Source organism: Hydra viridissima, unplaced genomic scaffold (assembly GCF_058129835.1).
Source record: "Hydra viridissima isolate aposymbiotic clone 2 unplaced genomic scaffold, HvirCarnegie_v1 scaffold_2, whole genome shotgun sequence".
Lineage (NCBI taxonomy): Eukaryota > Metazoa > Cnidaria > Hydrozoa > Anthoathecata > Hydridae > Hydra > Hydra viridissima.
This window is the reverse complement of record NW_028324301.1, coordinates 9,935,640-9,949,113: the sequence shown is the minus strand read 5'-3', so window position 1 is coordinate 9,949,113 and position 13,474 is coordinate 9,935,640. Positions and strand designations below refer to the sequence as shown.

At 27.4% G+C, this 13,474-nt stretch overlaps 2 protein-coding genes across 8 annotated transcripts; both read right to left on the bottom strand.

Annotated features, from left to right (window-relative positions):
* Positions 1–1,090: 1,090 nt before the first annotated feature.
* On the bottom strand, positions 1,091–8,358 carry LOC145191073 (armadillo repeat-containing protein gudu-like). 4 transcript variants are annotated; one of them, XR_016449809.1, is made up of 19 exons: positions 8,205–8,358; positions 8,027–8,090; positions 7,865–7,930; positions 7,284–7,427; positions 6,572–6,644; positions 5,636–5,799; positions 5,341–5,456; positions 5,014–5,239; positions 4,773–4,886; positions 4,473–4,639; positions 4,277–4,340; positions 3,746–4,108; positions 3,584–3,647; positions 3,274–3,324; positions 3,094–3,171; positions 2,698–2,808; positions 2,561–2,604; positions 1,929–2,100; positions 1,091–1,743 (listed from the first exon to the last, which is right to left on the bottom strand). XR_016449809.1 is itself a non-coding variant. In XM_090078715.1 (19 exons), exons 1-19 carry the CDS (start codon positions 8,213–8,215, stop codon positions 1,615–1,617), a joined length of 2,043 nt encoding a protein of 680 aa, XP_089934841.1. In that variant the 5' UTR covers positions 8,216–8,358; the 3' UTR covers positions 1,091–1,614. The 4 variants fall into 4 exon arrangements, 3 of the variants coding, with proteins under 3 accessions (XP_089934841.1, XP_089934842.1, XP_089934843.1); XM_090078715.1 differs by having other exon boundaries at positions 3,746–3,930; XM_090078716.1 differs by having other exon boundaries at positions 3,746–3,930; positions 4,773–4,882.
* Positions 8,359–8,739: 381 nt separating this feature from the next.
* Positions 8,740–12,274, bottom strand: LOC149891833 (testican-2-like). 4 transcript variants are annotated; one of them, XM_090078720.1, is made up of 9 exons: positions 12,145–12,250; positions 11,959–12,020; positions 11,554–11,704; positions 11,034–11,152; positions 10,853–10,934; positions 10,554–10,718; positions 10,042–10,278; positions 9,451–9,669; positions 8,740–9,377 (listed from the first exon to the last, which is right to left on the bottom strand). In XM_090078720.1, exons 3-9 carry the CDS (start codon positions 11,621–11,623, stop codon positions 9,304–9,306), a joined length of 966 nt encoding a protein of 321 aa, XP_089934846.1. In that variant the 5' UTR covers positions 11,624–11,704; positions 11,959–12,020; positions 12,145–12,250; the 3' UTR covers positions 8,740–9,303. The 4 variants fall into 4 exon arrangements, with proteins under 4 accessions (XP_089934846.1, XP_089934847.1, XP_089934845.1 ...); XM_090078721.1 differs by having other exon boundaries at positions 12,097–12,232; XM_090078719.1 differs by lacking the exon at positions 11,959–12,020 and having other exon boundaries at positions 12,097–12,270.
* Positions 12,275–13,474: the final 1,200 nt, after the last annotated feature.

The window sequence follows — 13,474 nt, the reverse complement described above, 5'->3', positions numbered from 1 at the left end:
ATACAAATATTCTAGCAAACTCTACTCTTTAGCCAATTCACAGAACTAATAAAAGATTTTTTTCGAGGAGAACGAGTTTAAAATCCGGCGTTTTTCTTTTTTCCTACTGTCTTTGGTGTTGTAGATGCTCCTGATCACCTTTTCACGAAGTCAGTTTTTTGGGGAATAATTTTTTTAAAAGTTCAATTGAATCATTTGATGAGTCCAAAGTGACGCCAGCTTGTTAAAATTATGTTCTTGTAATGAAACTGTGAAGTTGTATTAAAGATAGAGCTAAAAAATTCGAAACCATCTTGCAGTATCGCTCTGTATTCAAAGTTAATGTTCGACCCCTACGATCTTCAAAGAAGGGGACTATGAAACTGCCGTTTATGTTTTTGTTTGGGGTTTTTCGCTGACCAGCAACGATAAAATTGTTGATTGACATGACTGTTTGAGCGTTTCGTGCTCCACACGCAGACACGATTGTCGGACACACTTGATTATTTCTTCAACTCTGACAGCACGCAGACGGCCAGTAATTTAAATTATAACGGTAGATCCTGTTAATTCAAACATTTTCAAAAGAATGTTCCAGAAAGGTGAAGTTCGGATCGCATAGTGAGCACAAAACAAATGCTGTGCAGATAAGTTGTTGTTCTGGGAATATGCTCGAACAGAAAACATACACTTTAGACCGGTGAATGGCATCATCGCTACTAAATTTCCACGAACGGAGCCGTTTAATATTATGTTCCCTTCCTCTCCGTCCGCGCGTCTCTCAGTAACTTTAAAAAGAAATAATACTTATCCTTTTTGGGCACTTTGTAGATGAGAAATTTTGTATTTATATTTTAGAACTTTATCATAAGAGGGGAAAAAAAAGGAAGGAAAAAAAGTTCAATACGCATTAAGTAACAAGTGGTTAGACATGCTATCTGCTGGTCACCAAAAACTCTTTCTCATGCGAGTTTTTGTGTCAAAAGTTATGGTTGTTTAACAAGTTTGGTTTCAAATCTTAGAAACCAAAAACTGAAAGCATTATAAAATGTAAATGCGGTGTAAGCTAAAAAAAAAATTAAATATTTTAGATCACAGAGTAATGAGTTCATTTTTGAAAAAAAATTTTAATTACATTATAGTTACAAGATGGTTTGCTACAATAAATTGTTCAAAGGGTTTTAAGCAAAATCTATTTTACAAAATGTATCTTTTACAGAACGTTAAAGACAGTCCATTTTCGGAGTTCATCAAAATAATGTCAAATAGCGAAAATCTTGTTTTTATTATTCATACCATATACGACATTTAAATATTTATTACTTTACAAAGCGTAAAAAAATATCCACTAGTCCAAGTTACCACCGCAATAAATCACCGTTACAATAGGGAATTATTCCAATAAAGGCACTTTAATATTTGTACTTCTTTCTATTGTGCATGATAAATTTTTCATGGCTGTAAATTCCACTTTATCGTGCGTATTGCAATTTTTGTTTCGTGCAGTTTTCCAAAATATTAAAAAAAAAAAAAATCGTTATCAAATAAGTTGATTTTACCGAAAAGGACAAGAGTAGTTGATGGAGAAAGCCCACCATAGGGATTTTCAGATTATGAGACATGCATTGGTTACTTTTACCAGATTTTAGATTTCACACTCTGATAAGTGGAAGACATAATGGTCTTTTTTATATTACTTACACAGAGGGTAAATTCTTTGTGTAAACTTTCATTTTCAAATTGCTGCATCAATTCGATGAGATGCTAAATCAAATCCCCAAAAAACATTTAACTTTGTTCAAAAAATTTTCATGACGTAGTTTACGTAATTTACTGTAACTAAGAAACATAAACAAAGGAAATAAAGATACGAAAATAATAAATGTTATTCATAACTTCATATAAATTTAAGGGAATTGCAATTATAAAAATAAGTTTTTGCGTATTACCTTGAAAATACCGGATTCATACATAAGCATGCAGTTGTCTTCGTCATATGAAAGGAAAAATAGCGCATGCACAGCTTCATACTTTACGGATAAATCTGGAGAGTGTAACCAACCACCTATATAACGTATGGCTCCTCTTAACTTTGCTCGACAATTGATATTGTTACAGAAGCTAAAAAAAAAAATGTCAATAAGACAAAATGTTACAATAAAAGTAAAAAAAAAAAAAAAAAAAAAGTTATAAACAAAATGTTGTCAATAAAGCAAAACGTTAAAAAGATTATAACATTGGGGGAAGAGATGGAGAGGTGTATCCTCTACCCACCCACCTACCAGTCCTGGATTTCCAGAGATTTTTTTATTTTAAAACTATTTTATACTTATAACTTTTATAGGAAAATAATTTTTGTTCAGAAAAGTATTGTGCATTAAGTTATTTGTTTCTATTTTTCTATTATTCTAGAAGACATATAGGAGGAAAAAATTTCTTCGGAAAATGATTGGCAAGTCCTCTTGCCTTAAAGCGATCACGTCCTCACATATCAATATACAATTTATGATTATTTAAAACAGTATCTATTTAGCTCCCTTCACCCTTTCCAAATTTTCCTGCGGGCTCCTGTGCTACATACCTCACGATGCAATAACAAAGAGACTTGCGCACATCAGAGTTATTCTAAAAAATAAACAGGGGGTTACTTTTGTGATAAAGCAGTAGTATCAGGAAAAACTTTTTACGACTAAACATCATTGCTACATCGAATTTTACCGTTTTGCATTGATTTAAAATTGCTTCCAGAATGCCAAAACTAACAAGTATTGTTTGGTTTGCTTGATCAAGAGCCACTCTTGATACGAGGTTTCCAACGTAAGTTATGATCTATGTTTTAAAAATGTAAACACAAAAACGATTACCACATTACAATTCAATCGTTAATTTAAAACAGAAAAACCCCCAAAAAAGATTCAAGTTAAGTAAAAATATTTCTACAGGTCCTAAGAGATAATTCCCGAGGAAACCCCCCCCCCCTACTTTAAATTACTCTAACTTTTTCTAACTCTACCACCTTATCTCGAAATCTAACTCCAAGTCTAACCACAAACTTAACCCCAACCCAAAATCTCAAACTTAGTACTACAAGAGATTATTATGTACCACATTTACCTCATTGATTTGCGACTTCATCAATTTTACAAGTATTTCTAGGCCTCCCATAATTGATCGAATAGATTCTGAAGTTTCCTAAAAGCAGAAAATCAAAACAAATTTTCAAAATATTCCATCTTTAAACATTTTTTAATATCTGAAATAAAAAAAACATCACTTGAATATTAAATTTCTAACCGTTGGATCATCAACCAAATTGAAAAGGACATCTGCAGAGGAAAAGATGGACTAAACAAGAATGAAGTCCGGAATAAACACAAAAAATCAATTCACACTCAATTCAGTAGACATAAGCAAAGTGAAAACTTTTTATTTAGTACCGTTTAAAAGTATTGTTAGAAAAAAAGGATTATATTTAACAATTAAGAAAGAAATTTTAAAAAATTAAAAATTTCGACTTAACTTTTAACTTGTTTTTAAGTTTTTTAAAAACAAATGTAATGTTCTTCAATAAGTTAAACATAATTTTTTTTAATTTCTAGCTTACCTCTGGGTGTTCACGAGTCATATTTGACCAAAGCAATTGAAGAGCACCTTTCGATAGTAAAGTTCTATAGGAAAATTTTTTAGATGCATTATCAATTACCAAAAAAGTACATTTTACAAAGTAAAATAAACAAACGTAAAAATGATATCTAAGTTTAAAAACCTTTTGAAAATTTGATTTTTTAGCCCAACTTTTAAAGCCCCATTAACTGCCACAATGACATTGTCATTAGCTAGCTGTAAGTTCTCTATGAAGATATCTAATATATTTTGCTTTAGTAAATGGGTGCAGTTCTCATTGCTGGCATTCATAAATTCTTTCAAGATAACAAAACAGTACTCTATGACCTTTTTAAGAAAGAAACTTTTATCTTTAACAAAACACAGAAAGTTTCACAAAAATTTTCAACATGGTAACAAAATAAAACAAAGATGAAAACTTATGGCATACACCAACATCTCTGATCATATAATGATAATGATTACACTTTAGATCTTGAGTTTAGGTCTTGATGAGATGACCTTTCTGACAACATAAACATTAATGATTATACTGGTTGTTCATGCTTAACAGGTTTGTTTTTTAATCTTGATGCAAACTTTTTTAATAAGGAAATTTTTTACATTACAATTTATAAGATCATACTTTTAATGTGAAAACCTTTACTTAAGTTGATTAATTCTCAAACATTACCTTTTCATCATTGCTATTTCTTATCAAATGAATAATTTTTTTCAGATGATCATCTAAATTCAACCTATGAAAAGTATGTAAATAAGATTATTAAAAAAGAAAAATGATAATTTAAATATTACAAAAGCAAAGAATAAACTTTTAGCTGCACAAAAACATAAATTGAACTAGTTATAGCGGCATAAAAATATATCACCAGTTACAATTCTTTATGTTGCCTTGTAGACACATCACCAATGTATGCAATGCTGCAATGACCTGACTCACTTTGTTATTTATGTTTGCTTTAATTACCCTCATTATTGCTTTTAAACCCCCTAACTTATTAACAAGCACTTTAGCTTTATCACTATGCCCAACACACTAAAGAGTTAAATTTTAAGCATAAAATGTTATCAAAAGGATTGAAAAATAAAATCTTTTTAAAAGTAAATGTAAAAGGAGAAGCCATTTATGAAATATTAAAATAAGAAAAGAATTTATTTAAAAATCCCACCTTACAAATAGTTTCCAAAGAAACCAATTGGATAGTGTGATGACGTTCATGCCTCAAACATCGTATGCAATGGTAGATTAAATCACCAGCAATAGCTTCTTTGCAAAATTCTTCCTAATTTTAAATCAATTTCATCTTTTTACAAATAAAAAAAAATTTAGAAGTATTTCTTTCATGACCTCCATCTTAAATGCTTTTGATGTTAATTATTTTTTCAAAAAAAATTCTAATGATAATTTACCACTATACAGCATTGTTTTAAGACACCCAGAATTGGTAGATCAATCTCACAGATCTGAAGATGAAGGAGATCTAATAGAACGCCTAAAATATTGTAACCAAGTAAAGAGGCAACATTGCCTTTGTTTTCACAACAGCTCCATAAAACATTTGCAGCCAAATGAAGCATTAACAACTCTGATAAATTAATATCTCGAAACTTATTTGAATTCAAGGAAATAGTAACTCTAAAGTTTAAAAAATGATAAAGTGCAATTTTTGATGTTAAACAAATACTTCTAATAACAATAATAAATTATGAAACAAACATCTAATTAATTTCTCATACCTCCTCCTTCCAGAAAACATTTCTCTGCTAGTGTCTGGTGTGTTTGTATTTCTACTGAATCTGTGATCTGTTAACTTTTCCAAGTAAAAAGAAGTATTAATGGAAAGGAAGCGAACCTTAAACAATAAAAAAACTCCTTTAAAAACTAAAGCAGAAAAAAAAAAAAAACTATGTATGAAACTAAAAAAAAAAAAAAAATTCTGTGAGATATGTAAATAGCAATTCCCATAATATAAATAAAAATAAATCTATTAAAACCATCATACGGATTAAACAAAAATAAACTAAAAAGTACCAAATGAGCTATCCCTGAGAAACTTCTAATTAATCTTTTCACTCTTCTTGAGACAGCCATAAGCTGAAGGACTTCAAGAGCTAGTATCATTTGGGTTTGATTGGCTAGTGTTTTCATCCTAACTTTGTAGTTAGTGCCAATCATCATAACTAAATACTGCAATCCTAAAAAAAAAAACAAGACTACTATTTCAATTTTTTAAAATCATTGTTATTGATATTATTGATATGGCTATTATTTTTATAGCTATCATTAATATTTTTATTATTATTATTATTACTATTTTATTATTATCATTATTATTATTATTATTATTATTATTACTATTATTATCATTATTATTATTATTATTATTATTATTATTATTATTATTATTATTATTATTATTATTATTATTATTATTATTATTATTATTATTATTATTATTGTTATTATTGTTATTATTATTATTATTATTACTATTATTATTATTATTATTATTATTATTATTATTATTATTATTATTATTATTATTATTATTATTATTATTATTATTATTATTATTATTATTATTATTATTATTATTATTACTATTACTATTACTATTATTATTATTATTATTATTATTATTATTATTATTATTATTATTATTATTATTATTATTATTATTATTATTATTATTATTATTATTATTATTATTATTATTATTATTATTATTATTATTATTATTATTATTATTATCATCATCATCATCATCATCATATTTTTATTATTACTATAAGTCTGTAACATCACATAGATCAAACCAGTTATAGTGTGGGTGAAGTCCTGTTCCTGTGTAAAATTCCAAGTACTGGTTATAAAAAGGAATGGATAAAAAATTCTTCCTTGGTTTTCTTAATAAGTATGAATGTACAAAAAGTAAAGATAAACTCTGAAAAAAGGTATATTAGAAACCTTGCAATCTTATTATTTCGTCAATGATAAAATAATGAGAACATAAAGCCTTCAACACCTTCAATGAAGCAATCTAGTAAAAAAAAAAAAACTTGATTTAAAAAATGAGTTTCTTTAGCACCCTGCAATCCGTGTATTATTGCGAATGATTTAAAAAAATAATGTATTGTTAAGAATGATCTAATGTACTAAGCTAACAAGTCATCAACAAGTCAACTTTTAACAACAAATAATGCAGCAGTACAAAATTATAATTACTAATAGGAATGAAAAAATTGCTATTCTTTTAGTAACTGTTAACTGACATGTCATATTTAACCCATTTTGTGGGCACACTTGATTTCATTTCAGCATTAATACTTTTTTATGTTACTTTAATAATCACAATCAAATAAAACAGTAGCCACAAAAAAGTAATAAAAATTGTGCATAAATACTTTTTAGTTAATCCATTTATAAAAAGTGATTTCTTTCTTTCAAAAAAAAAAAAAGGTGTGCATGTGGTGGGTGGTTGGAAGGTAATCATACTTTTCTTGAATATTAAGTAAAGTCAAAATGATTTAATTCATACTTGCTCAAACTTTTTGAATAAATACGAATTAAATCATTTAGTGTTGTTAACTTTATGTAAAAGTTTTTACCCTCCATAGCATACTACAACATAAACAAAAAACTGTAATTTGAAACAACTAATCGAAAAAGCTAAACACACTGTAGATCTTTGGTGTTGCGTCTTAATAAGATTTATAAGTAACTGCACGCCACCCAGGTTAAGAACACATATTTTCTCCTTGTCTCCTACAATCAAAGTCTCTAGTGTGAGCAATGCATTTATTGTATCTATTTGATTTGCAAACTAAAAAAAAAAGAAAAAATTTAATGAAAATCTAAGAGATTATGCTAAATATATTCAAAATGAGTTTCAAAGTTCTACTGAACTCATAATAAGATAAATAAATACAGAAGAATTAATTTCATTAATAAACTATCCCAAAAATATTATCAGATAGAATGATATTTACATTTACTTATCCATGTAAAAAAAAAAAAAAATATTCAGGAATCATGAGTGGTAGCCAGACATATTAACATAAAGAAAAATATTTAACTTAACATATAATCCATAAATATAACTTAATATGATAATATGTAATAATAATAAATTTTTAAAAGCTCTTGACACCTTAATTCACCAGCATGCTTATCTAATCTAACAAAACTTTTGAACAAATTATTATATACTATTAAAACACACACACACACATTAAACAATGTGATTATTTAAAAGTTTACCTTTGCTATTTTAATTAATTCAGATATTTTTAAATACTTAGGAGTGATTTCATAGCTTCCATATTGCTAAAAGTGAGATACAAAAGACTTTAACAGTTTTAATTGATCATTTTTAACCTAAAAGTTAGTTACAATTTTTAATCTTGATATTAAAATATTCACCTTGTCATGTTCAATTTCATCTACATCAGATTGCGAGTCATCAGATATCAACAGAGCATTGATACTAAAAAACATAGGCTTAACTTAAACAAAGATTTTCAACATTATCATTTAGTTTCAAGAAAAAAAATTGACTCAGAGCTGAAAATCATTCAGGTACTAATTCAAAATGTTTAACCTTCCACTCATTTACTGGAATTGTATAACCTCAGCTAAATATGAGAGCACTTAAAGTAAGATTCTTATGTGTACAAAGCAAACTTATAAACTCTGATATGATTTCATTTATTATTAATATTTCTGTCAACTGATTAATAATCTAGGACTTAATAAAAATATCTGAATATAGCTGAGAACTTTTTATTTTAAATAAAATTTTACTTATTAATGAAATTGTTCTTTAAAATATTTATATGAAATCTTTGATTATTTTGAAATGCTAGAGGAAAGAATATACTTAACATACTAGTTACAACAATTTTTTGAAATTGCTGTACTTGCTGAATAAACTCTTTAATACTATGAAAATATATTTTCAAAAAAAAAATTAATGTTATAAATATTTCTCAAAAAAAAAACCTTTGCCACTTATCCTTAAATAATTTTTAACTGTGAAAAATAATTTCTTCCTCGGTGTTATCTTCCTGGTTGTTATATTAAAACTTCATTTTTCAAGATAGGGTTAAGGTCCATTCAGTAAAAACAACTAAAAATTTACGCCGTGGAAACATTTTTTCAAAAACAAAATTGTCTGAAAGATATATTCAACAAAAAAAAACATTTAATACTATGAAAATATATTTTCAAAAAAAAAATTAATGTTATAAATAAACAATTAAAAAAAAAAAAAGAAAAAAAAGAAAAGAAAAAAATCTAAAAATAAATTTACAAAAGAATATTTTCTTTGAAATTTAAACACAATTACTGTAAAACATTAAAATGTATAAGACGAAAAAATGTTCAACAGCAAACTTCTTCAAAATAAGATAAAGATAATCAAAAAATAATCAAAAGTACAAATGCAAATTAAGAGAAAAATACTGTAAAATGGAAAATTTATATAAAAACCATTCATACTATTTATCTGACCAAAGAACATAAGGTAGACAATAATAAACATAATTTTAAATATAGGTAGCATCTACCATATTGAGTAAATAATAAATTATATTTTAAAAAAATCATTTGGGTACAATTCCCAAACCAATATAAATAATTTAAACCAAAAAAAAAAAAAAGACAATTCTTGTTTTAACAAAGGAAAAAAATTCTTCATTTTAAACATTTCCGCCTCCCTTTTCTAAACTTAACGGAACAAGTTCTTTGCTTTCTGCATCATGTATGTAATCACCTAAGTGAGAAAAAGATTTTTCTTTGCAATAGACCAAGTACCCTTAAAAGTAATCATATGTTCTTTAACTTACTACAATTAAAATTGATTGTGCTCATGTTAACTCTTGTTCCAGGATATTCTGCACCATTTCTATCTGTACACCAACATTGTTTTTGTAATTCATTGCATTGTTTAGGCATAAAAAAACCATCTTCATCGCAGCGAGGAACAAAGAAGCCAGGCAAAGGTTTAGGTTCTCCTCTCACCAGAATAATAGGTACTGCCATTATTGCACTGGTGCAAGGAGGGGCTAATAGCAAAAATATATTATCAAAAATATGAACTTATACTTTTCATTAGAACTATTACTTAAACTTATTTATTTGATATTGTGACTATGATATTAACAATTGTATAGATATCTGTCATAAAGATAGCTGTCATATAAATTATACAGTTATCTATATGACAGTTAAAGCTGTTACACAGCTTTAACTACCATACAGATAGTTGCAGCAATCAGATTGGTGTTGGATTGTAGTTGTACCTATCTTAGTAATGTTTCATTGTTGTCTCTCAAAACAATTAAATAGTTGCTATTTAAATTTTTTATATTTTTATTTTTCAATATTTGTTATTTTACATTTTATTCAACAAACTAAATAGACATAAGTTTAGTTACTATAACAAAGACATCTGCAGAATTCTTTCATCACAACTAGACCATCTGTATTATTATCACATCCTCTTAAAAAAGACTTGATACATCCTTCATCATCAAGCATTTTTATCTCTTTGACCTCCTTTAAAGAAAGTTCTTTGTTGTTATCCACATCCAAGTGATTAAACAGCGATTGAACAGGGAGTAAGCAGACTTCTGTATCTTGGTGATTCTTTGGAGAACAACTTAAAGAACTGTCTGTACAAAAGGGGAAAAAAAAAAAGAATAATTAAGAAAGATATTCTCATGTACTATATTCTCATATACTTAACAAAATTTTTAATCCTAACCTCAGTTTAAATCATTAAATGCCATATAACTCATATTATGTTAAAATTATTATTTATTATAACTGTTGCTTACCCATTATTTAAAGTATTCAGATAATTTTAAATTAACACAAGATAATCAGTTTAAATGGGTTAAAAAATATATAATGACCAATCTTACTTAAAATCATAATACTGACTCACAAATAGAGTATAACTTTGCTTGAATAAACTCTAACTCTTTTAATGCATCACTACTTTTTGTTCCTTTTTCTTGTAATATACGCTCTTTTTCATTATTCTTAACTATGTGAAACCACTCAATAAGCTGGTGTGGGAGCTCTAGTAATTTATTTTTTGGACATTTATCTAAATTATAAAAGTTGTTTACTATTAGTAAACTTTTTTAAATTAAAACTAGATTAATGGACAACAAAGAACACAAAGTGTTTAAAGTGAAAAATGTTATAAAATCAATTTGAATAAAGTATGAGATGACAAACCTTCAGGGTTTATTGTAATTTGATTAATAGCATCTTGCTGAATAAACTCTTGCAGAATATCATTATCTTCAATATCCTTTATCTACAAAAAAAAAAAAAAAAAAAAAAAAAAAGAGAAACACAGATCAGAATTGGCAAAAATATTGTTACAATTTAAATCATTTGAAAATAAAATACATACCACAACTCCTTCATTTTCATACTTTTCTCGCTTAGTATGTTCATCAAGTTGATATTTAGTACGCAAGTGCTTCAGTTTGTGGAATGTTAGTGGGTCAAATCGTGGAACTTCACTTGGATCTTGTAAAAAAAACTATTACTATTAAATACTCTGCACATACTAAACATTAAAATGTAAATTTTACAAAATGATAAAGCATTTTCTATTTGAAATTATCTTTACATGAGTGATTGTGGTCATCAATTTAATTTTAAAGTAAGATTTAAAAACCTTCCTTCTTAGCTCAAAGTGCCTTAGGCTGTAAAATTTAGAACATTTTATTAGATTTATAGAATGAAACAAATTTTTTTGTTTGAATTTTCTATATGTGTGTGTGTGTGTGTGTGTGTGTGTGTGTGTGTGTGTGTGTGTGTGTGTGTGTGTGTGTGTGTGTGTGTGTATGTGTGTGTGTGTGTGTGTGTCTGTTTATCATTTAACAGATTTATGAAATAATTGAAAATAATTAAAATCATAATTGTACCACAAGGACATTTGCCATCGCATTCAAACTCAATCTTTTTTTTTAACAAACATGATGTCCTTCTCAGCATACAAAATGACTCATAAGTTACCCCATTAGAAGCACAAACTTGTTCATCTAGCTTGTTTTTAATGCATGTTTGACAGCTTTGCTAAAATAAAAATAATACTGTAAATGCAAACATACATTATATTACATACATACATACATACATACATACATACATACATACATACATACATACATACATACATACATACATACATACATACATACATACATACATACATACATACATACATACATACATACATGCATATTCTATATGTACTTTTCTTAATATTTTTTTATGCCACCATAACATTTTTGTTCACATGAGCCTTCTTTGAAGAGAACTACTTTTACCTTAAATTTAACAACTCTACGTCAGTTGTAGTCTGAAGTACACACCAGTCATCAAGATTAATCTATTAGAGTGATATAATTCAAAGGATCTATATATAAATACTTATAAATATAAATGTTAATAGTATAAAAACTCACTGGGAGGCAATCTACACTATAAAAAGCCAGTACCAAAAAAACGATTACTTTATTTCTTGACATTTGAAATGATAGAACTTTATTTTTGTATGTAGATCTTACAAAACTTCAGCATAACCATAAAGGACAGGGATTTATCGTCTAGCCGTTGTCCTTTGTAAAGTATTTCGCTCTCCTTCACTTAGCATAAAAAAGTTATTACTTTGAAAGAATTTCGACTTCAAGTTCCTTTTGCTCTACAAATATCATAATTTTTCTAAAATTTAGAACCGCGTTTAATTGTTACATTTAAATGCAAATTGTTGAAACATACTTTTGGCCTAGCTTGAAAAAAGTTGGTAATTTTTACTATCCATGAATAGGAGAGTCTACTTATCCAATAAAAAAAAAAAAAAATCAACAAAACGAACCACTCGTTTCATCTCTTTACTTTTGCATCTAATACAAAGTCTTAATTTCTATAAGGACCGGAAAAGAAAAGAGTAAAAAATATTGATAACATTTCCGAAGAACTTTTCTTTTTTTTCTCATTAGTAAAATTGATCTATTATACAAACTAAAGTTGTTCGCCTTATGGTTTTTGATTAAAATGGGAAACAATATCATGGAAAAACGTGACTAAATGGTATGAGGACGAAATGTCTTTAAAGTAATTCACGATAAAATGTCTCAAGATAATTTTTCACTTGTGAGAACACTTGTGAATGTGAACCATATGAGTTACCTCATGTCACACAACAACCGGAGAAGACTCAACAACAGGGAAAATCTATAACTAAGACTCAAACACAAAGTCAAACTAAAAAAGAAGGTACATCTAAAAAAGACTTCTCCAAGTCAAATACTAGAAACTCAAACTGGACCTAAAGAGCAACAATAACTTCAGCTAGACACTAAAGAGAGTCAAAGTCATCTTTTGCTCAACAAGAAGGTAATGAAGGGATACAAATTGAAGACCAAATTTTGTCTCTTTTTTGTTAGAGACAGATGATGAATTATTCGATTATTAATTTTTCATCAATAACTAGTTCGTTTAAAATCGTAGATGCAAAATTCAGTTATAGAAATACAATTAAAAATCCTCGTTTAATATTTCGGTAACAAGAAAAGTGGTAAATAGTGATAAAAGCGGTAAATTTGCGTATTACGAATTTTTATGCAAAATTACCTCGGTAATTAAATATTTTTACGCATTTTACGCAGATTTACCGCTGATCTCCATAATAACTGAATAGCGCATCTCTAATATCAAAACTGACGCCAAAATCGCCATATTGGAAAGCCCCAGAACGCTGAAATCTGATATGTGCGATAAAGTGATAAAGCGATAAACCAAAAAATAGAACTTAAAGCTTACGGGATTAAAATTTTTGGGGCT